Source organism: Opisthorchis viverrini, assembly GCF_000715545.1.
Source record: "Opisthorchis viverrini unplaced genomic scaffold opera_v5_200, whole genome shotgun sequence".
Classification (NCBI taxonomy): domain Eukaryota; kingdom Metazoa; phylum Platyhelminthes; class Trematoda; order Opisthorchiida; family Opisthorchiidae; genus Opisthorchis; species Opisthorchis viverrini.
Window position 1 is genome coordinate 849,494 of NW_008751855.1, and position 26,490 is coordinate 875,983.

At 44.7% G+C, this 26,490-nt stretch overlaps 1 protein-coding gene across 1 annotated transcript; it reads left to right on the forward strand.

Annotated features, from left to right (window-relative positions):
• Positions 1–1,956: 1,956 nt before the first annotated feature.
• On the forward strand, positions 1,957–26,490 carry T265_08051 (hypothetical protein; the record flags this gene model as incomplete). Its single annotated transcript, XM_009173745.1, has 8 exons — positions 1,957–2,053; positions 2,113–2,251; positions 2,387–2,542; positions 9,454–9,644; positions 15,539–15,659; positions 18,805–19,124; positions 25,078–25,470; positions 25,916–26,490. 8 exons carry the CDS (start codon positions 1,957–1,959, stop codon positions 26,035–26,037), a joined length of 1,539 nt encoding a protein of 512 aa, XP_009172009.1.

Here is a 26,490-nt window from a genome sequence, read left to right on the forward strand (position 1 = left end):
CTGTAGGCGTCAGAGATTGGCGAAGTTTTCGAAAAGTTGTCCCGTCTCCAAGTGGTCCACCGGAACTCATACAGTTGCTTATGCGGGTAAGATTCTCTGCTACATCGATTAGCTGGTTCACACTGAAGCCGTATGCGTTTGATCTCATCATCATGGACAGCGTGACATCAGTGTTCAACACTGGTGCTACGCTGCCGTACAAGCGTGATTTACTTGAAAGCCTTTTTGTGAAGAAAAAATAAAGGTGAGCGGGTAAAGGACTTAGTGACAGCATACTACAGTCATTCTGGGGTACATACACTTCTAGACACTCATTCAGGTAATCTCGATAGAAACTGACAACGAACGCCATTGGCATCGATTAGCAACCGTATGTTGCAGCGCGTCCCCATCGTGGTAGGCGAGCATCCAAGGGGTTCGTAATCTCTTTCATATCCCTCTGCCAGGTCAAAGGTTGGCCAGCTCTCTGATTCCGCCACTCTGCATTGAACACGGAAAACAGCACTCCGTTCGGTAAACGATGGTTCGGCGTACGCAGTACATTGCCTAACCAACGCAGCTTCCAGTGTTGGATACATTCTTTAATGGGAGTTCCTGCTGCACAACCGAGAACTTGCTATATAATTGACTCCTTATGGGTGCGCTGGCATCAACCAACTCGAGCTACAGTTCTGAGACAACGTTTTTCTAAGTCCTGAAGACGTCTCATTGCTGCTGCTTAAACAGGTGAAGTCTTACAGTCATACAGCAAAGCAGCCCGCACTGTAGCCTAATACACACGTCCCTTGACATTCAGGGACGCTACCTGGGTCTTGCAGATTCATGCGTGAACTTTGTCTGTCGCATTGCAATCAGAACAAATACACTCGATAACTTCGAGTATCTCCCCCTTGAATTGTAAGTGGTGGGCTCAGTGACTGCATGTCCACGACCGTGACGTTACATTTTGTGGATACAAAAACATACTAAAGGACTTTAGTCAGTTCATCCGCATACGCCTTCTTTTCTTCGAAGACGAGAACGATGTCGTCTACGTGTTCCAGATTCCTTCCGATTCTTAGCTGCGATGCCACCCGAAGGTAGCGCGAGAGCTGAGGTATTGCCAGGTTGCCCAAGCCTAGACAGGGGAAGTCGAGAGGCACAGGTCGGCTACGAATCACGGACCTTCCGGTCAGTAAATTCGCGCTCCGGGCACTTGAGCCATCTCACCCTGCGTTGATCTCACCCGCTCTTTTAGCAGAATCTACTCTTTGGGTGGGATGCACACACCAGGCCGTGCGGTAGAAACAACTAGTTTATTTACTGAGTTACCTCTTCAGGTATTGTCACTGCTTACTCAGTGCTTTCAGTTGCACTTTCCGGGAGCATTTCGATCCTTGAGGTTCCAGAGGCAGAATAACACATGCGAAAGTTTTTGGGAAAATAACCTTGTCTTTTATCGTTGGGCTTGCCGCACGTAGCTACAGCAGTTCCTATACGATGCCCTCCTAAGGGTTAAATATTTGGATCGGACATAACCTCTGACGCTCTGTAGAGAAAAAAGTGACCTTCATAGCATCCACGCTGCCGTACAAGCGTGATTTACTTGAAAGCCTTTTTGTGAAGAAAAAATAAAGGTGAGCGGGTAAAGGACTTAGTGACAGCATACTACAGTCATTCTGGGGTACATACACTTCTAGACACTCATTCAGGTAATCTCGATAGAAACTGACAACGAACGCCATTGGCATCGATTAGCAACCGTATGTTGCAGCGCGTCCCCATCGTGGTAGGCGAGCATCCAAGGGGTTCGTAATCTCTTTCATATCCCTCTGCCAGGTCAAAGGTTGGCCAGCTCTCTGATTCCGCCACTCTGCATTGAACACGGAAAACAGCACTCCGTTCGGTAAACGATGGTTCGGCGTACGCAGTACATTGCCTAACCAACGCAGCTTCCAGTGTTGGATACATTCTTTAATGGGAGTTCCTGCTGCACAACCGAGAACTTGCTATATAATTGACTCCTTATGGGTGCGCTGGCATCAACCAACTCGAGCTACAGTTCTGAGACAACGTTTTTCTAAGTCCTGAAGACGTCTCATTGCTGCTGCTTAAACAGGTGAAGTCTTACAGTCATACAGCAAAGCAGCCCGCACTGTAGCCTAATACACACGTCCCTTGACATTCAGGGACGCTACCTGGGTCTTGCAGATTCATGCGTGAACTTTGTCTGTCGCATTGCAATCAGAACAAATACACTCGATAACTTCGAGTATCTCCCCCTTGAATTGTAAGTGGTGGGCTCAGTGACTGCATGTCCACGACCGTGACGTTACATTTTGTGGATACAAAAACATACTAAAGGACTTTAGTCAGTTCATCCGCATACGCCTTCTTTTCTTCGAAGACGAGAACGATGTCGTCTACGTGTTCCAGATTCCTTCCGATTCTTAGCTGCGATGCCACCCGAAGGTAGCGCGAGAGCTGAGGTATTGCCAGGTTGCCCAAGCCTAGACAGGGGAAGTCGAGAGGCACAGGTCGGCTACGAATCACGGACCTTCCGGTCAGTAAATTCGCGCTCCGGGCACTTGAGCCATCTCACCCTGCGTTGATCTCACCCGCTCTTTTAGCAGAATCTACTCTTTGGGTGGGATGCACACACCAGGCCGTGCGGTAGAAACAACTAGTTTATTTACTGAGTTACCTCTTCAGGTATTGTCACTGCTTACTCAGTGCTTTCAGTTGCACTTTCCGGGAGCATTTCGATCCTTGAGGTTCCAGAGGCAGAATAACACATGCGAAAGTTTTTGGGAAAATAACCTTGTCTTTTATCGTTGGGCTTGCCGCACGTAGCTACAGCAGTTCCTATACGATGCCCTCCTAAGGGTTAAATATTTGGATCGGACATAACCTCTGACGCTCTGTAGAGAAAAAAGTGACCTTCATAGCATCCTCGTGATGGTGTGGCAGTAAAGCACCACTATTCACTACTGTGAATTACTGTCAATTGTGATGTGATGGTGTTTGTGAGTCATGCGCTTCTGACTTCTGTTTCAAGGGCATGCGTGAGTTTCTTTAGTGGTTCCCGGGCCTATTAGACAACCACAACACTATAATAATTTGGGAAATACTAAAGAGAACAGACTTTCAGACACTGAGACAAGATTAGTTGTAGTTTCCCCGTACTCCGTTTCTAATTTACGTCTTCGAGTTTTCTGTTTACGGTAGAAGCATTTTGGGGGTCTAACAAACTACTCTTCTTTGTTCCAGCATTCTGAGCTGGTGTTTCACAGCCTCCAGGAGTGCCCCTGTTTCTTTCTAAAGTGAGAATGAGGTATGTTTTATCCACGGGTCTTTTAGTTTGTGTGTCTATGCGGTGATCATTTTATGAAGCTACTATCTCCACCCCGGACATGACCTCTCGCTTCTTCGATGAGTTTGCTCTTCTGAGGTGTCCACTTTCCTCTCTTTGCACCAGCATTTTTCCGGATGACTATTGCCATTTTTCCCATTCTTACTTTCGTTATTGCTACTGAGATCAGAAAAACTATTCTATTTCCAATTAATGCTGTTATACTTGGGGTCGCTTTAGAGCGTTATAATAACCATCGTCGTTGGGAGCAGTACACCTGTACTACATACTGAGGCTTGACTATCATACAGCCACGAGGAAAGTAGGTCTTATGAAAGACTAAGAAGAAAAGGGAGGTAATCCAGAAAACACTTATGTCCATAAGGAAGGGCTCAAGAATAAGTTGCCTGAGCTCAAAAATTATCAGACACTGCACTGGGAGTTGATGACCTCATGGAATTAGTAAGGGTCTAATCCTATTGGTTCGACTGATACACCTGTATCAGACACACACCAAAAGGAGTAGCTGTGTGCGAATGCCGAATAACGCGTATCTCTTCTGTACAATTAGGCGCGTTTTGGGTTCAATTCAGAATATTTTAATGGGATAATTAGGCGTACCGGACTCAGATTGTGAGTGTTGCCAAGACTCTCTTGCCGACAGTCTACTCTAAGAAAAACTTGATCGTCCTAGTAACGGGTGCTTTCACATTGGGTGGGGCTAGACCGTCGGCTCTCTGTAGGCACCCTAGCTCCCAGAACAATGTTCGTGTCGGCTCTTCATATTCACTTTCTTCCAGGCCATTGGTCTTCAGCTAATGAATCATGGGAGTTACCACTGTATTACATCTCGATGGGCTACACCGAGCCTAAGTTCAACAAATCCCAAGATACCGATGTTCCGAAGTGACACCTACAAATCGGATCAATGTAGTCCACTGCTTTTCCTGATGTTTTGCTGGCTGCTGCTCTCGTCGGCGTGGTTTTCTTTATCTTGTCTGATCCGTTCCTCAATGAGGAACCTGGTCTCAAAGCGGAACTCAAATCTGTTTGAATTTTGGTGACGCACCTTTTAAATGGAGCAAAAACCACCCGTCGCGAGCGTAACTTCCGTCGAGAATTAGGACAATCGCTCCGTGGATTCACTTGTGCATTACTGGGTCTTGTTCTGTACCATTTCAGCAGGTGTCACCAAACAGACATTCCCTTCATCTTTTGGACCCCATCTAGATAGGAGGGAAGTGTCATTGAAAGCCATTCGAATGTTAAGCGTCTTTGGACGTCAGCTCTATGAAATCGTTTCGGCTTCAGATGGTATTCTGCAGTCAGGACATGAACACCATGTGGAAAAGGACGATAATTTGGCGTCCAGGAAATGCGCTCCATTACCTAAGCTTGTTGAGAATTACGAGATGAGGTGAAGTGTACAAGAACAAGTGCAAGCTGTGTGATATTCACAGGTTCTCATACCTAGTTGGTGAATGAGTAGAAGTTCGACTAACGTAGTCTCCTGGTCCTCCAGGTTGGCCGTTAGAACATGTGTGGTGACTTGTTCCTTAAAAATGTAAGTGGCATTGATGGTCTCACGCCAACCACTGCTGCCTTGCGGTTAAGCTTTAGAGCAGAAGACCTTGATCAAGAACTCGAATCATCTTCGTATCTAGGTCCGAGAGCCATGGCGTTAGCCCAGCCCACGTGCGACCACGAATCCCACATAAAGATTATCGTCTCCAACATTGACCATCGAGTAGTGGCATCAGCCGGGTTGCCTTAATTGCTGCATACAGTAGGGTAGGTAGGCGGGAACAGACTATTGAACATGCCTTTTTCCTCTCACATATCCACTTTTCCCTCCCTCACCTCGTTTCTGTGGTTCTGATCCAGTGAAGGGTTTTTGTGGTCGGTCCTCCTGTGAAACCTCTGTTCCAGGAGAGGTGGTGAGGCCCAGTCCGTCGCCCAAAATTCCTAATGATTAACGCTTTCGTTTGACAAACCCGCCTTTCCACTTTACGGCCGCATTAGTCCCACGGTCACTGTCATCCGTTACGATGGTAAATATCCTCCTGGGTTGGGCAGCTTGGGAGTGAGTTGATGTTCTAGTGTCTGCTTCTCCATACGTTCGAAAGCTTCGTGTCCCTTACCGGTCCACTCAAACTTCGTTTTGATGGGGTTCAAATTATTAATGAACCGGACACAGTATCCTGTGTGGCTTGAAAATTGCCATGAGGACCGCTTCGAATTCGGGAATGAATAGTTCTCAATCCTCATCAGTTTCTCTGGCGGTGACTGGACTTCTCCTTGGTCAACTTCACAATTGGGTATTGTCACTGAATTTTGAACGAGCTGTTTTGGATCCATCGATTCGCATATGACGACTTCTAAACCCACAGTACGTCTCGGCTCCATGTATACAACGCTCTCATCTTTGTGCACGATAACTATTTGCAGCCCTCTCTTTGAACTCGGCGTCAGGCACCGAAAAATGAATGGCACCGCTGGCAGGCGAGACGTCATTCTCTTGAATTAATTTCAAATCCTCTCAACCATAGATACCGTTTATTCGCCATCCTCTCACTTGATGGTCAACTACTAGAAACCCAAACGCAAATCAAACATTGAAAGTTTGGGCTACTGGAGCGAAAAGAAATCTTTGCGAATTACGGGACGTATGGATTTCGGATCCGTCCATTTGAACGGCGGAAATCAACGCAAAATCGAAAACTTCCATTCGCGTTCCTATCCAGGATCACTGGGGAATTAGATATACTTAGTTTCTTCGAATGTTCCATTTTCCTGCACGTTTCGCACCTTCTCGACAACTTGTCCTGTAGATTTGGCTGTATCTGATGCGGTTCATAAAACGTGGGGATTTCTGCCCATTCCATGGACAAAAACCAAAAGGGTCCTCGTCATCCGTGAATAGTTCCTCGATGACATTCTGTTCTCACGAATCAATGCAGATCGGAAGGCTGATGACATTTCGTTCTCGGTTGTGCTGAACTAACCTTCGAGTTCGGCCGTATCATATTTGTTATCAGCCGCCTTGCCTCACGCCTACAACCGATTCTGCGTTTTTGAGAAAATCTGCCTCCAAAGGTGTTTGTTTTGTGTATCGGTTGACAACAGACTCATGCTATACAGTTCGTTCACCTGTTCGCATTGCACGCAACAAAGACCCGTCAGCCTTCAGCTGCAACCAAACCACTACCACTGCTCACGGTTTGCTTATAGCTTGTATTCCTTCTCTCTCTCAGTAAGAACCCTGTCTCGGCACAACCTTCTTATCAGCTTCAATTACTGCCTGCGTTGTAGCGTGCGTTATTGTATTGATTGCAACCCAGTTTCAGCCCGGTTAATCGCACCTACGTTGTCTAACATGCTAAATGAACCAGATCCCACACGCCCGACGACCAGACGCTTTCATGAGTAGCAACTGATGAACTACTTCGATTGTAACTGTTGACGCCTTACCCTACACAAGTTCGGCAAACTGGGGTCTAGCTGCCCCTGCAATTTAGCCTTACAGACCGTTGGGTCGCGACCCACTTCCAACCTGATTATCTTGAACCGCTTCATAGCCCCCGACGGCCCGGTGGTTTGCTTAACTCTAACGAGGAATTTCTTCGTGACGCAATCCATCTCCTTGAGGTTCCTTCTAACCCCACACGGCCGTCTTCATCGGCCTCCTGAGGAAAGTCTCCACAGCTGCACCAGTCAGAATCCAGGTTGCCTGCCCTTCTACATACTCAGAGTCCTGGAAAGCCCGAACGTTTCCGTTCTCAAAAGGCCGCGATCGCACGAATAACTCATTCCGACACGGAAGTATCTATCGTAGAGAACATGGTGTTTATAAGCAACCAAGTGCGAAGGTGAAATGCTCCTTTGGATAGAGTGAGGAGCTCGGCGTACCTAGTTTTTTTCGGAATGTTCCTGGGTGTGGTTTGAACATTTAACTTGAATGAAAGAACATACTGGAATAGAACAATAAATGTCGGTCCCGGTTAATTGTGGAAGTGTTGCTTGGAACTGCAAACAGATGACACTAAGGTTTCACCGGTAATGCACGACTTTACGCCCATAGTACCCGCTTCCGCCTGCGTTTCGAGTCTAATAGTCAAAGATGAGCAGCGGGAACCCTGGTACCAATGTTACACGAACCGGTTTACGAGCTTTAGAGGGTACACAGGCCAAGTCATACAATGCTTTGGTAAACAACTGGTAAACAACAACCGTTGAGATCTGGTCTCACTCCCTACAGTGAAAATTAAGTCAAGCTGGAGGAGTTCTGTGACAGTGAACGGCGATTTCGTGCATTTCGCCACGTTCTGTTTTGGCCGAACCGTGCTAGTTGCTGACAATTTCCGTATGGTATTATGAATGATAGCATTGCGCCAACGGCATTATCCCCTGATATATGGATTCCGGTCATCCTTTTTTAACATTTCATGTCCTGATCTCATGGTGTCCTATTTGGAACCCATCAGCAGAACGCTAAATCGCCAGTCAATGGTAAATGATTCCGATGGTTGCATCTGAAAATCCGTCCGAGTCAAATAGATACATCTGTGAACCGGTTCATGACTAGGCCAGTCGAAGTGAAGTCTATGTAGCATCGAAGCAACGCTTTTTCGAACCTGACCTCTGTCTCTTGACTTCCCCTGTCTAGGTTTGGGCAACCTGGCAGTATCCCAGCCCTCGTGCTTCCTTTGGGTAGCATGGCAGCTAAACACCGGAAGGGTGCTACAGCTGAACGGTTTATTATTATTTTTTGAATCAACGCTTTGTGTTGGAATAAATCAGGTGGTTCTGTTGCTGCCTTTGGCCGTTGTGTACTGACTAAGCAACTCCGTGGCAGTGCGACGGCCTAGGTACCAGCATACCACTCAGGCCTAGGTTGGACTACTCATGTCAAGCTGGGTGACATCGTATGTTAGAATCTCCCGTATCCCTTGCTCGTATTTGTCACAGAAATCAATCCGAATTTTCGGCGACAGTCAGTCGTATGTATTACCGGATAGACAAGGGAGTGGGGCGACTAAAATAAAAACGGACGGCGATGCACTAAATTGTTGTTCGATCGAGCCAGATACGCTAATATTCACTGGAACTAAAACACACTTACATTAGTTATTTCGAGATTTCCCACCGCCATTCGCATGGTCGGAAGCCATTCATTACAGACTAATAAGCCCAAATCCTAGGAGTACATCCGCTTGATTCGGCAGCATTTAGTCCTTGAACATCCAGCACAGGAAGTCAGTGGACAGTCACCACGTGACACATTTCACCCAGCCGTATTGTCCATGCTGGTTCCGGTGCTTCCAGCATCTCCTTTGTCATATGCTTGGATTCTATACCCCGGACAGCCGGAAATATCCACTGATGATGTGACCTTGTAAGAATGGAATTGTAGCCCAATGTTTTCTTTTTGGTGTGGTCTAACAATAATAATTTTCAAACGAGAGTAACACCGATATCTACTCAAGAAACAGACCAACCGTGAAAACAGCTAGGCACTTTAGATGGCGATATCGAGTAAACATTCGAGTTCATCTCATTGGTCAAGATTGTGGTGCAACTTTTCTGCCAGTTTGTGAGAAGTGTTGACAGCTTCTCAATGGAAATGGTTCGTATGTGATGCGCGGCTCCATCTGTTTGGGCCTTTTGGCAACTCCACAGAACAGGTACGTAGTTATGGCGTTCGGTAGAACGTACTTGACATTAGAGAATGAATTCCCCCCTTCCTGAGACTGTCGGGATTGGTTGATAACCCGTTGTAGTGTGGCCTTCCATCCAGTCTCCCACAGGGTCATGACGAATCATTCAAGCCGTAAGTTATACCCAATAAGAAATAACGTTCACTTATATTGGTGTGAATTCCCCGAAGCTACCCGTTGGTGACCTGCTCCTCTTTTTTCAGTCACTAGAGGTAGTTTGCTCGACACCACTTCTTACTTTTTCCCGGTCAGTTGTTTTACCACATTTCCATTTCCTCTCAGGATGGTCCAGTGGAAGAGATGATAGATATGCAGTTGGAAGATCTGAACTGGCTATTAGCCCATAAATTTATAGCTTAAGCAACAAAGCAGAAAAGATACCTTCGAAACTTTTTTTATTTTTAGTTCCGCCCTAGACTGTCAGTCCCTATCGCACTACTCGGAATTCGAGACAGGATCAGAGAGTGGCCTGTCAGAATTATCGCTTGTCCATCCATACCAACCGAAGAAATTCGGGAAGCGGAGCAAGCCAGTTGCAGATCCATCTAATCGAGTGGTACATCGGGGAGCAAGGGCAACTCGGAGATACGAAAACGGTACTTACTCAGTCAACATGTGGCTTTTTTAGTGTCGTATACTACTGGGCGCTAGCTCTCTTTCTGTTTTCTTTGGGGGAGTTAGTTAGTTCCGATGTAAGGCTACATTTAGGTTAGATAGATGTCGACATGCGTTGGAGTGAGCCTTAGTTTGTAATGGGGTTTTTTGTTCTTTGCTTTAATATTTCTTGAATATATTCCAAATCAACCATAGTCTGGGGAACATCTCTGGTTACCCTGTGAACCGCACTCTAAGCCATACAGTCAACTGGGTGATTGTTTTTATGATAAACTGATTTCTGATGGTTTGTTTTCAGTCATTAATGAAGCGGACACAAATATGATGTACAAACTTTCAATTTTTCCACTGGCACGGTGCAGTTTTTGACTGCTTCACGAGGGAGAAAACCCTCTTAAGGAGTGAAAAAGAAGGAAAGGAATGGGGACTTATTGTTAAAAGCTGTCTCTAAAAAGCACCCAGGGGTGAGGCGCATAAACCGCCCAGCGCCACTGGAATAAAAACACCTGAACATCATTTTGAAGCAAGACACCATCAGCTGAACTGATCCAACATCCTTTGTGAAATTCATCCGACAAAAGCCCAGTGCACAATTTCAGACAAGCGTTAGTCAAGCATTCCGGCAAAGAAGGAACAGCTAGCTAGCTACTGAGATCGGCTGCATACCATTTCCTATAAGTTTTCTGACAATTCCTAAGGACAATCACGTTCGTGTGATACAGAAATTCGTGAAGACCTCACAGCGTATTCGTTTGAATCCAGTTTCCCATTAGCTTGCATAGCTGGCTTTTTCTGTTGTGGAGCTATCTGTGAGTGGTCATATTCGATCAGCTTAAAGTGTTGTACAGACAGACGAATGGCTAGACCTGTACATCGCTTGATTGTGACCCCATTTCTGATTCAGTGGAGTATGGTACTTTTGCTGTTTTCCCATTTCGGTACGGACTGAAGTATTATTTCCATTACAGGTTCCTCTTTAAACCACTCCAAATAGCGGAGATATCTTGAGTTTCTTCCACTCTTGCGAAGTTCGATTTTCTTTTTGTAGTGTTCTACCTTGTGAACTTCTCAGTTCTGAAAGCTAATCACCCATAATTGTTCAGGCTTTGGGAATATATGAGACAGTCATCCTGTCCAATTAGTGGAATTTCCAGATAGCTCAATGGCTAAGGCGCAGAATTACCGACCGGATGCTTCGTGGTTCGAACCTGACCCTTGCATCTGGAGCGCTCATTTCTAAGCTTGAGCAACCTGGTAGTATCTCAGCCCTCGTACTCCCTTCAAGTGGTATGGCAGCTAGGCGCCATGAGGGTGTCACACCTGGACATTATTGTTACTATAGGACGTCTATCCAAAATCCGTGGCTACCCTTCAGAGTTATTGATTATTACAACTGATGAGGTTTCCGGGTTTCCATTTTTATGTTCTATTGCTATTCTCTAGAAGGATCTGGTAGCGAATCGCGAGTGAGATTCCATCAGCCACTCGGGAACGTTGCAATTAAACTCGGAGATGTTTCAACCTACTCATGCCCGTACTTATTTTCGTCACCCAGACATTGGCTCATTTCTAGCTTGAGCAACCTGGTAGTATCTCAGCCCTCGTACTCCCTTCAAGTGGTATGGCAGCTAGGCGCCATGAGGGTGTCACACCTGGACATTATTGTTACTATAGGACGTCTATCCAAAATCCGTGGCTACCCTTCAGAGTTATTGATTATTACAACTGATGAGGTTTCCGGGTTTCCATTTTTATGTTCTATTGCTATTCTCTAGAAGGATCTGGTAGCGAATCGCGAGTGAGATTCCATCAGCCACTCGGGAACGTTGCAATTAAACTCGGAGATGTTTCAACCTACTCATGCCCGTACTTATTTTCGTCACCCAGACATTGGTTCTTAAACCTGTTTGTTTACTACTACCAATAATTGGAATGGTTTCTCATAGATTTGTGTCTTCCCTTTCGGAGTGTTGTGTATTTAGCTCATTTATACCAAGTCCATTATTGCCTCGCCAGTTAGTCCTGTTGTGTCAGCCCTTTTGTTATTTTCGATATGGTGGTCAGCATCCCGTTTTAACAATTATTTGATTCACCTTTAGAGTTTTCATGATTAAAATGTCTTGTTAACGGCTTGTGTTTGAGCCTTTTCGCCAATGTTACAAACGTCACATCGAATTGCTGAAGTAGAAGGAACGTCAGTTTCGGTTACTCTTAGTTGTGAATTATGAAACCTTGTCAAATAGCAGGTCATATTCTAAATGCATCCCTACGTGTACCTCTGATCTTCAGTTGGGTTCCCCCGAGTACAGTACGAGCAATTTTGCCCCATTTTTAATTTTGATTCGGATGGTCGTATGGTCGTGAGATGTTGAGGGGGACTCAGCGTTTCCCCGACTGTGAGGTACTGCTCACGTGTTTTTGGATCCTTTTTCCCACAATTCAGTTTTTCACCCACAAACTTTGCATATGTACGCGGTAATTCGCACCGCCAAAGAGCCAACGGTAAGGGATGGCGTTTTAGAAACGAAACAAATTGGCGGAGGCTAGAAACATATATCGTAGGATCGACCACTAGTTTCGTGATTTAATCAAGTTGACTAGGGCCTGTAAAACTGGTTGGATGAGTTTTACCTCCCTGCGGTGGTAGACGGTATACCTCAAGGTTAGTAAAAGGTTCATTTACACCTGAAGCTTGATTTCTACGTCGCGATCTGTTCATCCGTACATTTGGCCACTCCAACCCTGACAAGAAGGAGGTTCGCTTAGGTTCCTCCATAAGCTTTTGTCTTGGCTTTTACTGCATAGACTCCCAGCGCCCCAACCTTCAAGCTCAGTCTGCCTGGTTGAATGGTGGTCCAGATAACGATTGGTGGAATTATAACAAAACGCAGCATATAGACCAACCGCCTTACGACGACTAGTCCATATTAATAGTTTGTGGCCCTGTATGGTTTTCATGTGTGGAAGCTGGAAGAGTGTGAGGAGGTCCTGTTCTAGACAAATACACTCATTTGCAAATCAATTTAGTTTTCACGGAAGACTCGAGTGAATCTCCCGTTTATGTTCTTCAACTGACCATGCAGCACGCAGGCGGCCTCATGTTTCAGTTGGCACGATATTCGAGATATCGCAGTATATTTTCATAAAGGAAACTACCAACAAGGTTGCTGAAAACTCTTCGAACATCATAAACGAGAGATTCACTTGAGTCTCCTGTGAAAAACAACTTGACTTGCAACTGAGTTTATATGTCGCACTATGCACAGACCAATAGCTGAAGGTCGACCATTATTTTAGATGCGTGAAGTGCCTCAGGAAGTCATCTCCTCATCCTCTCCCTTCACATTCTATCCGGGTTCTCTACATCTGCATGATTCAAGCATCACAAGGGACTATGCTGATGGTGTCATTATTAGTACAACCTATTCTCTAACCATCGAATCAAAAGTATATCTGTGCCTTTGTTGTTGTCCGTAGTTTATCCCTCACGTTTAATCCAACCGAGCGCTTGGAGATTGTGTTTACACCTAGCCTTGTCCAACGAAAACGAAGTGCATTAACTACCTCGAGATCAAGTTGTACTCGCATCTGCTCAGGCACGATTATATAGGAACGTATTTTTAGAAGCCCTTCGATTGAGTTTCTTTTCAGGCGTTTTACTGCCTTACATGTTTTCCTTTCAGAAATCTAGCCATTATTCCTGCTGCTGCCCTAATCACACCATTGCACCCTTCACATGCGTTCTTTATGACCCAGTGAAAGTTAACTTTATCGCCATCAAGCACTGTATGGTAATGCTGTCCTTCTCCGGCAATATATCCCTTACGTATCTCCGGGACATCTTGACAGGACGAAGTGTTAAAACTTGTCCAAGTCTTGATATGGCCATTCACTACTTTTCTCTCTCATCTTGAACTGCAAAAGTGTCATCCCAAGCTCCGTTTCAGGAGCATTAGCGTAATTATGTGCACAAGAATCTCTGCGTACAAGTCTCGAATGAAGACTTCACGTTTGTCTTTTGAAAGAGAACTCGTGGACATGCTGTCGATGTGGGCCAACCTGACTTAACTCCACTACTCATTTGTATACACGTGACCGGTTTGTAAAGGTAACTTCCTTCACACCTCATTTAAATACTTGTATTCTCTGGGAGACCCATCAGAAGTTTCATCTAAGATTCGGCAGTATTGAGTAAAGTGTACTTGTCCATTCTTTTCTGGCGGCAATCGTGGGGAAGTAGAAACTAAAAGACAAATTTTGTGATCAACCAAAGCGTGTCTTATTACCCTGGCCGGAATGAAATATCAGTAAGCTTTTTGAGGGCAAAAAGTACGAACAGCTGGGCCTTATCTCCCCTTAGAAATACTAATTTATCTAAGGATTTCCAGGTGTGTGCAACGGATGACCTAACAACTGGGGTAATACAATTCATCGAGTACCCACTATTGTAGTACTTGGGCTTCAACTGCGCAAATGCAGTACCATGTAAACTGACGATCGTACGTAAATCATTATTCTCTATATCTCGTTGCATCACATACGCATACGACAGCGCCAATCACACATGTTTACGCTGCCTTTCACCGACAAGTTCACATTACGCACGACCGGCGGAGTCATACGAACACAGGACATGCAAAAGAAAAACCGCTTATTAGAGACTTCCAGCACAGACTATACACAAACTGCAGTCACGGAACGACACGGCGGTTTTGAAAACTCGCCTTCATTAACTAATCACTCAAGGTATACTGTCATCTCCTTGTTGTATGAACAGAACTAGACGACCCAATACAAAGACTTGAAATAATTGACCACCAGTGGTCGTATCGGTCGAGCAGTAGTGCAGCTATTGCGAATTTCCATTTGAGGCGGAGAAGGTCAAACTCCTCACGTTTTACTTTGGCATGATCCTTTCTGACATCAGAGATCTGAAGCATTTAGATTATATGGGATGAGTTCTTTTCCTTTAGTGGAGTTTCTGGGGCACTTTGGACATACATCGAAAACCAGCGCGGATCTAACATAGTACAGCGGTTTGCGTAGTTAAAATTACACACACCACTGAAATTGCTGAGACCTTTTTGACGCCATTCGAGTTTCTCATAATTCACTGAATACTTGGTGAAGGTCACCTGGCCCTTCAGGTTGCAGTTGAAATGTGTGTGTTGACGTGATACATTACTATTCTTGCATCCAGCTTTTTGAAGTGTCGCTCTGGCAGTTCTGTTTGCTGATCTGATGCCTTTGATTGCAAACATTTTGTCCCCGAGGCGCTAACACTATGCACACTGATGATGTCCTCCCAATTGGTTACGGAAGCGGAGCATTTGCAACGAAGGTGCCCAGCTGAAGTAAAAGGCAAGCAGTCACCTATGATCAATAACACACTCTGTTTGATGCCCTAAATGGTTCATTTAAAATATCTAGGCCCACTTACACTCATGGACTAAATGGGAGTAATACTGAAGCCTGTCTCATAGGGGTCTCCTTTTTTCGGACTCACTATCCGGCTATATATTTATTGATACTGGTCTAAGCTGCTGTCTTCTTGGCCGACTTACTCAGTGACTCAGTGCACTTCCCGTCTGTCTTCCTACTAAGAAGATTTTCTCGTCGTTTTTTGGTAACCCCTTCGCACTTTCATCTGCTGCCTTCTGCTATCGATGCTGATGCCGACTAGAACGGCGATGAAATCTCTAAGCATCTCCACATGGAATTCTTGGACTTCTGAAGAGACATGTGGCAGTGTTTATGCACGTTCAGCCTTGTACTCATAGTGGATCCTTAACATTCTGAATAGGATAAACTGATCAGATCTTTTCTCCTTGGGCCGCTTGTTTTGATTTCATTTTGTTGGTGTTTGTTCTTCTAGAGGCGTTTCTGAACACACTGTCTGCTATTGCCGAAACCGATGGAGAGGACTTGGCAGTGGTGGCCTGGCCTGATAGTATTTCTCACTGCTCCGCATTCGCCAAATTGTTCGAAGACGACAGGTAAGCATACACTACCGTTTTCCTGTAAATTTTAAGTATGATTCTGTCCTTGTGTTCAATCGAGCGCACGGGACTCAGCAGGAGAACAGTTCACACTAGTGCTGAATGCAATCGAAGAACTGGCCACACGTGCTACCACGGCCCGATTAATTGCAAGCTGACTCGATGCAGCTAGACGCTGCGGGGGCAAATATTTTGGAAAGTAGTTCGTCTGTCGTCCGATTGATTTTACAGACCCTAAAATGTGATGTACACTATGGGACAAACAAACCACAGCTAGTTTATCATGTGAAAACGTTTCACGCGATTCCGGGCCCCACCGAATGCCGTCATGCATCACCATAATACTTGCGTGGTTATTCGTGGACTTGTCTACGAAGACTCTCCAGTCAACCGTCAAGACCACAGCCCATTTGTCTTTCTTCAGACTTTGGCGACATTGGAACGTACACGTTACTGACCGTAATCTCTCTCTTTAGGTCGCAACCTGTCCAATATGTTAAGTTGCTTGTCTGCTTCCCATAAAAAATTTGATGGATCCCGTTTGATGTTATCGCTTCCTCACAACCGTAACATACCTACGAATGCTTTATCCCAAAATTGATCCTGAATGAGGTTACATTTCTTGATTAGTAGATTTGGTCACATGATGGCGCTTACTTTCATGTGTCACACTTGACGAACCGGAAGAATATTCTTCTGCTTCTGAGCATGTGACTTGGGATCACTTCATACTCGCCGCTTAGTAGCAAATGACCCACTAAAACACCGTGCTACACTGAGCCGTCCCATACGTAACAGTCACACTGCACCCGTGCACGTGCAGCCGCCGTGCTGACCGGCTTGTTTTTCGTCGTTGGAATCTGCCGCTTTCAGATGTCTCCGTCGTGAAGATTGTTTGCGGCGTACTGTCAGCTGTTCACAGAGGAACTAGCACACCACTCCGAATGTTGTCGTTCGTAGTCAATATCGGGTGTTTGTGCTTGTGGTTTAGCGGACCAGTAAGTCGACTTGTGGTGGATGTGGTTATTGGACATAACCATTCCATCGATCAGCACTTCGCCACATGTGTATAAAAACGGGCGAATGTGTGATCTCGTACACACTTGTCACTTCTGCAGATCATATCACTGGCCTCCAGTAGGTCGTTCACGTGTCGCATGATCAGTGGATTTGCGGAATTCCCACAAACACCTGGGAGGAACACTAGCTTTAGAATTGGGTGCGGCGTTTCAAAAACTGATGAATGTCATTCGCAGTCCTTTGTCGAAGGTATAAAAGTTACTCGCTATTCCTAAAGTCAAACTAAAACTTCACTTTGAGTAGCACCATGAGATTGATGAATTACACAAATACCAATAATTTCATGCCGTATATATTGTCCCATGGCCAGTATAGTTACTTCATTCATTAGGGTGAGGGATCGACAGACTACTGCTGATATCTTCCGTCTGACAAGTTCAGTCTCATCGTTCTCCAGGTTGTAGGGTTGGAACGGGCACTGCAGCTCATATCTTAAAAAGTGTGTACAACTATGGTAGTACGCCGACATTTATCCACTGTCTTGAGGTTAGGCTTTTGAGTCAAATACTTTGCTTGAGGACCCTAATCATCCTCCCACCTAGTTGTGGGCACCCTGACGGCGTCCTAGTCCGCGTGCAACATCACACCTAAAACTATTGTCATGCCTTATCGGCCATCGTGTCGTCATCAGCCTGCTACGTACAGCACAACGGGTAAGTGAAAACACGCTACTGCTCAAGCCTCCTCTCTCACAACTTCACTTATTCTCTGTTTTAAATTACCCCATCACAATGTGAATAATCTGCAGGTTCCAGTACTAGATTTGATTACTTTGTTCGTTATGCTTTGTGATCAGCTGCAATTTTTTGAGTTCTTTTTTGTGATGTTAAGCGGACCAGCTGGGATGCGCGGAATGGTAACTTGCTAAGAGAAAACATAAACGCTCCTATTGGAGGGCTATCACCATACTTACTGGTTGGGTCAAGGCCCGATTACGCCACACACTAAAGAAACCGGTCACGTGATCATTCATTTTAACTACGGAGTACTTAATAGACTATCACTATCGATCCAATGGTATTACTTGACAACAGCCCAATTGGTCTCAGTGCGTCTGTGAAATCCGGTATTATGCTGTCAAAAGCTCGTACGAAGTCTGAGTCTGCCCTTGTTTTCTGACACAAATCGTTTGACGCATTCGCTGAGCTGCCCTCTACACCACCTAATTAGAAAGGAATCGGGTGGCACCGACAACGAAGTCTCCAAGTCTCTGTGCTTGCAATATGGCGACCAATTGTAGCCTTTTATTTCATTGTTTGCATTAACCAGTAGCCATTTCAACCGTTGGTCAGACAGCGAGGTCCCGAAAACATTAATGCTGGTCATTGCCTTTATTGAAACTGAAAATATTAAAGTGAATTAAATGAAGTCTGCTGCTTGGATAACCTCGGCTTGCGTTAGCCTTCAGTTGTACACTATGGAATACCGAAAGCATTATTCAGCAGTTTTTGAATCGGATTCGATCGTGTGGCCGTGAAGCTAGGCGGTTTCGGTACTGGAGGTCGACTTGGCTAGGTCATGTTGACCGTTTCTCTGGCCAACCTGATACCGGCATACAGATCCTCTTACAGATTCCCCAATGGCTTCACTTCATTCGGTCCTCCAACTTACTTTTTGTCTGCAATTAGTAATGATTTTCATCCGACTGATTTAATGAAAAGTTAACTATCTGACACTAATTCTGTGAACCGTAGCTTAGTCCAGTGCCACTAGTCTGCTCAAAGATGTAAAGTTAACATGAGGTGACCTTTGTGCAGCACATTTAGTTGAAGAATATGATAGACGACAGACTCGGTTGAGTTTCCCTTGAATACCAAATTGGCAAGCAATTGAGTGTGCTTGGTGTGTAAAGCTATTTTACCCTTGGAAGAGGATCGGTTTACTTCCTCCTCCAGTGTTCTTCATTACATTCGCATTGTCCTCGCATTTGACAAACTTTTTTACACTTTGTCTATCATACTTCATAAAAGTAAATAACGGAGGGGCTTTTATTTTGCATACATTCCGACTGTTTAGCGCCTGCCTAATTATCCTCCATCCTTTTAAAACATCCTGCTAACAGCATTCGAGCTGTTTGGGACTTGTTTGTGAGTCTTTCGGAAACGGAGCAGGAACGCTTATTACGTTCTCTGCGTCGATCGAACACCGAGTCTGATACGAGCGACTCGGATCCGGAGGAATCTGTTTCAGATTCCGGTCATAGTCCGATTGCCAGTCAAGATGTGCTCGATCACCTGACCCGACGACGTCCACAGTCCAACACTCGTCGTCGGCGTTCGAAACGTGGCCATCACCGGAAATCCAAAAGTCAACTACCTCATTGTCCTTCTCCTACCGGAGAGCGTGACCTCGAATTATCGGATACTGTGGTATCTTCCCAAGGTCAGCAAATCTTTTCGCAAACTTGTGTTTACTTATTCAAGCTGAATAGCATACTTACTGAAGTAACACCTACAACTGGCAGTTTGAAAAATGTTCCCGTTCTTTGTGACTTGCGGTTCTGGGAGCGTGGTATACCATCATAAGATCGTTCTAAAAGTACCTCGTATGGTATACCCGATGATTTCTAAGTTTCTCAAGAACTCCCCTTACTCCAGCAGTCCGTATTACGACATCTTCAGCAGTCCATCTATCGCACACTGTCAATGGTTGGGGCGGTATGTCTGTACAGGTCTTCGATTCTTCAAACTAGTCACACGGATGAGGCTCGGGAAAAGCTGTCAACTCACATTAACTCGAGAGGCTGCGTTTCGCAGGCTGAACGCCTCTTCTGAAATATTTTTCCGCTTGGTGGGACGATCTACCTAAGACGGGCTGGTAAATCGAAAACGAGTGGAACCGGCGGTGAATGGGCCGTCCAAGGGTTTCCGTCAATCTTAACAGTGGTGTCATTTGTTGGAAGCTTTTCTGGCCTCTTGAATATCGCTCCAAATAAAAATTCGGATAGTGTATGTGCAGCACATTCAATTGAGTCCACCGTTATTGCTATCTCAATTTCTAGATTAGTTTTCATCCCCAAGGAGATATCTACAGTCTACTCCAATCGGACACGATTGGCTTTACCAGTTTCTCCATATGACAGGCGGATGATCAACTAGGGTTATTGTGCCCACATGATGAGCTCAATGAAGGGTGAAACTGGTTGTGGACTGTTGCAGGGTTTTCAACAAACTCACCATTAATATCTTCCGTCAAAAACATTACGTCTTCCTCAGTTCGACACTGCTGCCCTGGTTTGTACACAAACAGGGGTACGGTGTGTTTAACTATAACGAGCCCAAGTTTATCTTCCTGGCTTTGTCAACTTGTTTGTAATAACTTCCCGCCTTGGCGGACAGCTGATTGCTGTATATTCTCCTAATAATGAGTCCCAACCAGCGAAATCCCCAAGAGACGTATTTTCGTTTCTCCGCCTCAGTAACCGTTTGTGGTTAGCGCTTGCACCTATTTCAGAACCTAATCACTATGCACCCGTCGCTGTGCTTTGTTTTTACTGGTATGAATTTAGTTTTAACGATTGCACCTGTGTTAACCCCTCGTCAAATTTCATGATAATGACCTAATTTAAAATTTATGAAGGTTGACTACTTTTTCGAAAAGTAATCCGCATTTAAATAAGTCAAGGTGATTTCGGCCTTGAGTTATAAGATCCCAACGCTGAGCAGTACTGATCCATTCGGATGGAGATTCATGAAACTGAAGACATCCGTGGTTTGCAAATCGAATAGCTGGCCCGGCGACGTGGTAATATTTTATCTGTATTCAAATTCTCACTTTTCCGTCGTTCTCTTTCCCACGTTGAGTGGCGCACCTCCTCTCGGCATATGGTATTGTGAGCTTGATATACATGATATTGAGGCAAACCATCCATCTCACCAAATATCAGTTTTGGTCTCCGTTCGTAACCACGGTACATGATTTTCTTTCTGAAAAGTTTTGTTTGCTGCTGACTTATTTAGCAACATCTCCGATTAGCGCTCTGAGCTTTTTTGGTCGTGCATTTGCAATAGTGCCGTTATAGAATAGCCCGATAAATTCGTCAGATGGCCGAAGATTTCCAATTCCCGCATATAACATTGTTTAAGTCCTTTTCGACTACTGAACTGAAAATCGGCCTTTCAACTGTGTGTTAGGGAGCTGTGGGAGTGTGAGACGAAACAGTATAAAAACTAGGTCCTGTTTGTGGTTGATTCATTTTAGTCGTGTTGTGGGTCAGGCTCGTAGTAATCATGGTAATAGTCATTCATATATGACACCCTTTTTAGTGCCTGGCTACCATGCTGAACAAAGCCTGGGATACCGCCATGTCATCCAAACATGGACAAGAGTAGTCGAGATCACGGGGTTGGGTTCGAACCACGGACCTTCGGGTCAGTAGTTCCGCGCCCGAATCACTGAGCCATCTTAGCTTTCTCAGTTTAGCTCACTTTTGATTCGGAGTAGATTTCTGGTGCTTAGGAATACCGGTATCTTTTTCTGTTCCACCGAATGCCTGTGCCCGTCGTGTTTTACGCAGACAGATGTTGTGATCACCAATAGCACTACGTCAGGCTGTTTTATGGTTGGGCAACTCGGCATCTGGCTGCAACTGTACTATATTAATGTTATTGCCACCGTCGGCCAACGATTGCATATCGGTTATGGTCGATTCTTATTGGGTGCACTATAAATCAGGCTCCCAAAGGCCACGGCAGGCACGTTGGGTAATGCTAAGCAGTGGTGACACTAATCCGATAGATGGATGACTGCTAGTCAGGACGCGATACCATCGAATGCAATCCAAAAGCTGTACACCGGTGTGGTTGGCACTTTTATTTTGTTACGTAGAGTACGCACATGACTGCTTATAAAAAACGGTGTACCTTCTGTTGTGACGTTTACTTAAATTGACTACTACAACCGCTCATCATACCTGTGTATGTCTTACAGTTTGTGAATACATTGGACCTCGTCCATCAATCACTTGTGTTAGTCAGGTCAAATTTTTGCGTCCTCTGGTTGCAGGTTAGGTTTAGCGTCCTAGGGTACATGCTTGCATCAGCTGTGTTGCATTGGTTGGTGCCTGTCTTTACGAGGACAATTACAACCAAACAGTTTGTACAATCAGCCGTCTTGATGGCTTATCCACGGTGCAGGTTGTTTTTGCATGAGGATAATGCTTCGGAAAGTACTTGTTTTTCAAAATACCTTTTGCTCTGGGATCTGTCATATCACATTCGTTCTTTTATTGGCAAATCTAATGTATGAAGACAGGAATGGTACTGGCGCCTTTCGAGTGCCAGTTTTAGACAGTTTTGTTCGTCAATCCCTTCTGCTTGTATTACCACTAGTGTTTTTAATCTGTTCTAGAGAATAATACCGTCCCTACAATAAAAGGCGCAAATCCGTTCCGTGCACCAGGTTTCCCTTCGCATGGCTTCAGCAGTATGGTGTTTCCGTAAAATCAATAAAATGTCTCTACTTATCCTCATTGAGTAGTTTAACAATGATCTAGTTTTCATTAGACTGCCTACACGCGGACTTCTGCGTTCGGTACCTTCCTTTTAATCAGAAGCGTCGTTTGGGGTCAATAAAATGGCTTCTTATCCCAAATTACTCATAAAAGATATTGCTGGGCAAAATGGAAACGACAGGCGGGTAAGTTTGTGAGAGCCTTATTTTCTGTTCAGCTTGTCTCAACAAGCGTGTTTAATGCCTGTATTCTGCAAAAATGTATCATAATAATACGCGGTTAACTCTGATTTCCTTTAAGTGGTGGTTGTGTCACAGAATATCGGGGGCGCATCATTTGTTCAAGTATACCTTAGTGTGCACTCCCAAGTGCAAAGTACCAGTGTGCTTCGAAAATACTCTCGTTTGCACAGGAATTCGGTTCTGGCAAGAGAACTGAATCCAGCTCAGTCTCGTGTGTGGTGGTCCGCTTCAACTGAATGTGCTGCTGATGAGTAGTGTGTTGCGTCTACACAACCGCCCATGTGCTTCTATCAGTTCTGGATGTTCGTAAGAATCGATAAACGTTTGCAAACTCTCCCCATTCCCTAAATTTCCAACAAGGTGTGAGGCGAAATCAATACTCTGGTCTGATAATCCGGCACATGACGAACTCAGTGTTATGCCTGGTGGTCGTCGTGATCACCATATAAAGCTCGTTGCATGCGTTCAGTAATATAGTGGGCAGCTTTGAGCTACACGAAATCCCAAAAGTTGAACTGTTCACCTGGAGGTTTATCAACAAATTCCGTTTAATGATTGCAACAGTAAAGTAATACGAATGGTACAACTCTCAAGTCCTAGAGCTATACCAGATTATCTACATCTGGTTGAGTAACACTGACTCCAAAGTGGGTTCTGGACAGCTAGGTGCTAAACGACACATCCACTCAAATTTCACACCGAATCAAGTCACATGGTTCACAAGATGACAAAGCCTACCTAGTTGAATTGTTCCAGACGTACAATCTTAAGACCAAAGTATGGGTATTGGGTTGGTGAAAGTAGACTAATGACAACGTTCAGGTTGGAAAGAGAAGGACGGATACAGGCGTAAAACGGAAAAACGAGAAATCACGTTTTGCACAATAAGAAAGAAATCAACAAAATTCGCCTTTCAGATCTTTGTGGGATAGCCGGCTTCATTGCTCATTTCATGTTTGGGAGGACCCTGACGAACTACACTTAGATTACCCTTTCGAACTGACAGTTTTCATTAGTCAGTCCAGCATTTTGAACATTCTGCTGTTTACAGAGCATCGGGTCTCGTACATTCTGTTCAATATAAGCTATCATTTGAATGATATTTAGACTAAACCCTCCGGAGGAACTGATCCAATCTTACTACTTGTGTGGCCAGTGGCGATGATGAGATTGCTGCAAGCTTGCAGATGGTTCACTTCTTCTAGGCCTGAAAACATATCCACTCTAGCGAAATACACTCGTTTGCATACCAATCTAATTTTGACGGGAGACTTACGTGTAACCCGGCTGAATTCTTCATTCCAGTTAAATTTGAATCGCCTGTTCGCATCAGTGTAATGTGTAAATGAGTGACATATCAACGTTGGCAACTGACCACCTAATAATATGTGAAATAGGGATAGGACCGTTACCAACTAAAGTGTCGCATCATGGGCGTGCTTTGTTCACGCAAACCGGGAGCGTAGCATGTCCCTTGGACACACGCGTTGCCTGCACCTTGTGAGGGATACCATTTTCTCCAGCTGAAGCTAATGTGCAAGGTCATACACATCCGGCCAAACAGTAAGACTCCTGAATGCACACAACGAAGGGGTCAAGCGACTTCGTCGTTCCTTCTGGTGGCCATCAGTCAGATCACATTACATTCGCAAGAAGAGCACACCAACTACTGTAAGCTATGCTTTAATCACACACCAATGGGTTCTCGAGTAGATGAGGACTCGACCTGACCGATACTTAGATCGTTTCAAATTGTGCCGTGAGCGCAAGGATGTTTAGAGCACAGCCCGTTTTCATGAGACAAAGTTTATAGTTTCGTGCAGATTCTTGTCCACCTTCTCTGTTGGGTGCCTAGAGAATATTGTTTGCAAAGTGCAAAAGATTGATCGCGAACCTATTTTGTCTTCACGGCCCACTTTCAATCGTCGACGACTTTTTGTCTGCTTTGGGTAGAGTTCTAACGAATGGAACTAGATCTTTTGCGTTTGACAACATTATTGCAACCAATATCATTTGCAGTTCATGTTTGCATTTGGTGGTATGTTCTGTTGTAGCTGTCATGCGCACATGTGTTCTCTTGTACCAAGATGTCCAACTTATTCTGCGGACGCCACGATTGTTGGGCTAGGCTCGATGACATCTTTTTGTGTGAATTTGCGCCTGTCTTCAACTGACTCCTGTTTTGATATAGTTCAATCAATAAGGTGTTAGATACTTGTTATTGGTGTGGACCATTTACGGGACAAAGGCATGTTGCACCAAAATAACTTTATACCGGTTTAGATTATTGATTTTACCTGCCACTACTGTGATGCAACAATCCGCTAAGGTAGGTCTTTTATGCTTGTCCGCTAAAAATAATGTGAAGCGAGTTTGAGTTTCATCTCAACATAGTAATCAGTGTAAAATTTTATGGACTCTGTGAAGGAACAAGTGTACGCGGTTGTTGGAAAGTGAATTATTTCTTTGTGTAGTACCATGCCGGGCAGCTTCTAATCTAATGTAATGAAATCTTTTTTTACCAATATGATCGTGGAAAGTATGGATGGCTTCACATAGTAGATTGTATGATTTGGCGTACAGTTTTGAGCGTTTGTTTTTCTAATGTGGTTGTTATCCATGGTCTTTGTTTTTTTGTCAGAATCTGGAGGACACTCGAAATCCGCAGAAGCTCAATCTGAACTTCGAGGCTTTCTCCCGCCGCGATTTCTCGCCCTTATATCCAGGTCCCACACGTCTGATGGTAGACGGCTTAGAAGGGTAAAACGTCTTGTCACCCCTCTGGATTTTTGTCTGATTGACCGTGTGGAGACGGAACTGCGACGATGGTTCACCATTACACCAGATGATGGGGATAATATCGCTTCCTGGATTGATCAGAAACGATGGACTCCAACAGTCTCTCTCCTGGGTGAGGTAGATCTTCGACGCTGGATGCTTGAAAACGAGTCTTTTCCTGATTTGCTTCAGTTAGATGCATTTGAACGACTCGTTGTGCACTCTGTGGCAAGTTACTTAGGGCTCGGATCCTACAGTGAGTTGCTTCTTTCCGGAAGATTTAAAAAAAAACAATGTTCTGGTGCTGTATATCAACACTATTGTTTTAACTTCTGATCAGTCACCTAATTGAAGTCGTCAAATTTTGTCATCGATCGTTGCGCCTTTTCTTCATTGAAGATGACCCGACATTACTCCCGATTGATGATCTTTGATGTTTCAACAGGGGTTTGAAATGCTTCCCCCCAATTTCGTTTCGGCTACCTGCCTGAGGAAAGTTTATTTATCAGGAGGGAATGGCATCTGATCAACGCAGAAGGCGTAGCCGTAGTAACTAGCATACAACATGCCGTATGAAAAAGCATCAAAGGATGTACTGATACGTAGTGTAGAACAGTGAGGTAGATTCAGTTTTATTAGGATTGATACACACATCTGTATCTAGTCAAGTATTCTGTTCCTCTCCCCCTGTCCTTCACCAGGTAACTGGTCCGAGACCTTGCGAGATCGCCAACTGTGGGTAGAAAAGCGATTTGGTCACACGTTCGCCCCACCGAACCGTACTTTGGTCAACCTGCTCAAGGCGCATTTTTCCCAACCGTAGTAGTAAACTGGCGTTTATCATGCTAGTATTACCACTGAAATTTGACCTTTTCATCGAAGGTGGTGTTCATTCGTTTCCCCATGTCTATCGTTAGCTCTTGTTGAAGCAAGTTATTTTTTGTCTTTAATTGTTCTATTTCGTATTTCTAGCTCTCTGGTTTTCATTTCGTTTCCCTACAACTGACCCCTTGTTTCCAAGTGCAACTTACATAGTTAGATGTGGTTCCCGGGTGACCGGAGAATTTAATGCTTTATGAGGCGCGTATTGTTCTCGTAGCGACCACAAATTGTACTGTTTCTCGCCAGGCGGGGATGTCCTAACGCTTTTCTGTTTTGGATTATTTTGTTTATCCATCAGAATGTGCCGATTGTTTTGTTCTTTCAACCAACAATCGTCAACTTAATATAGTGATCTAAGTTATCAAGTGCTATGGTAGATGCGTTAACCTTGTGG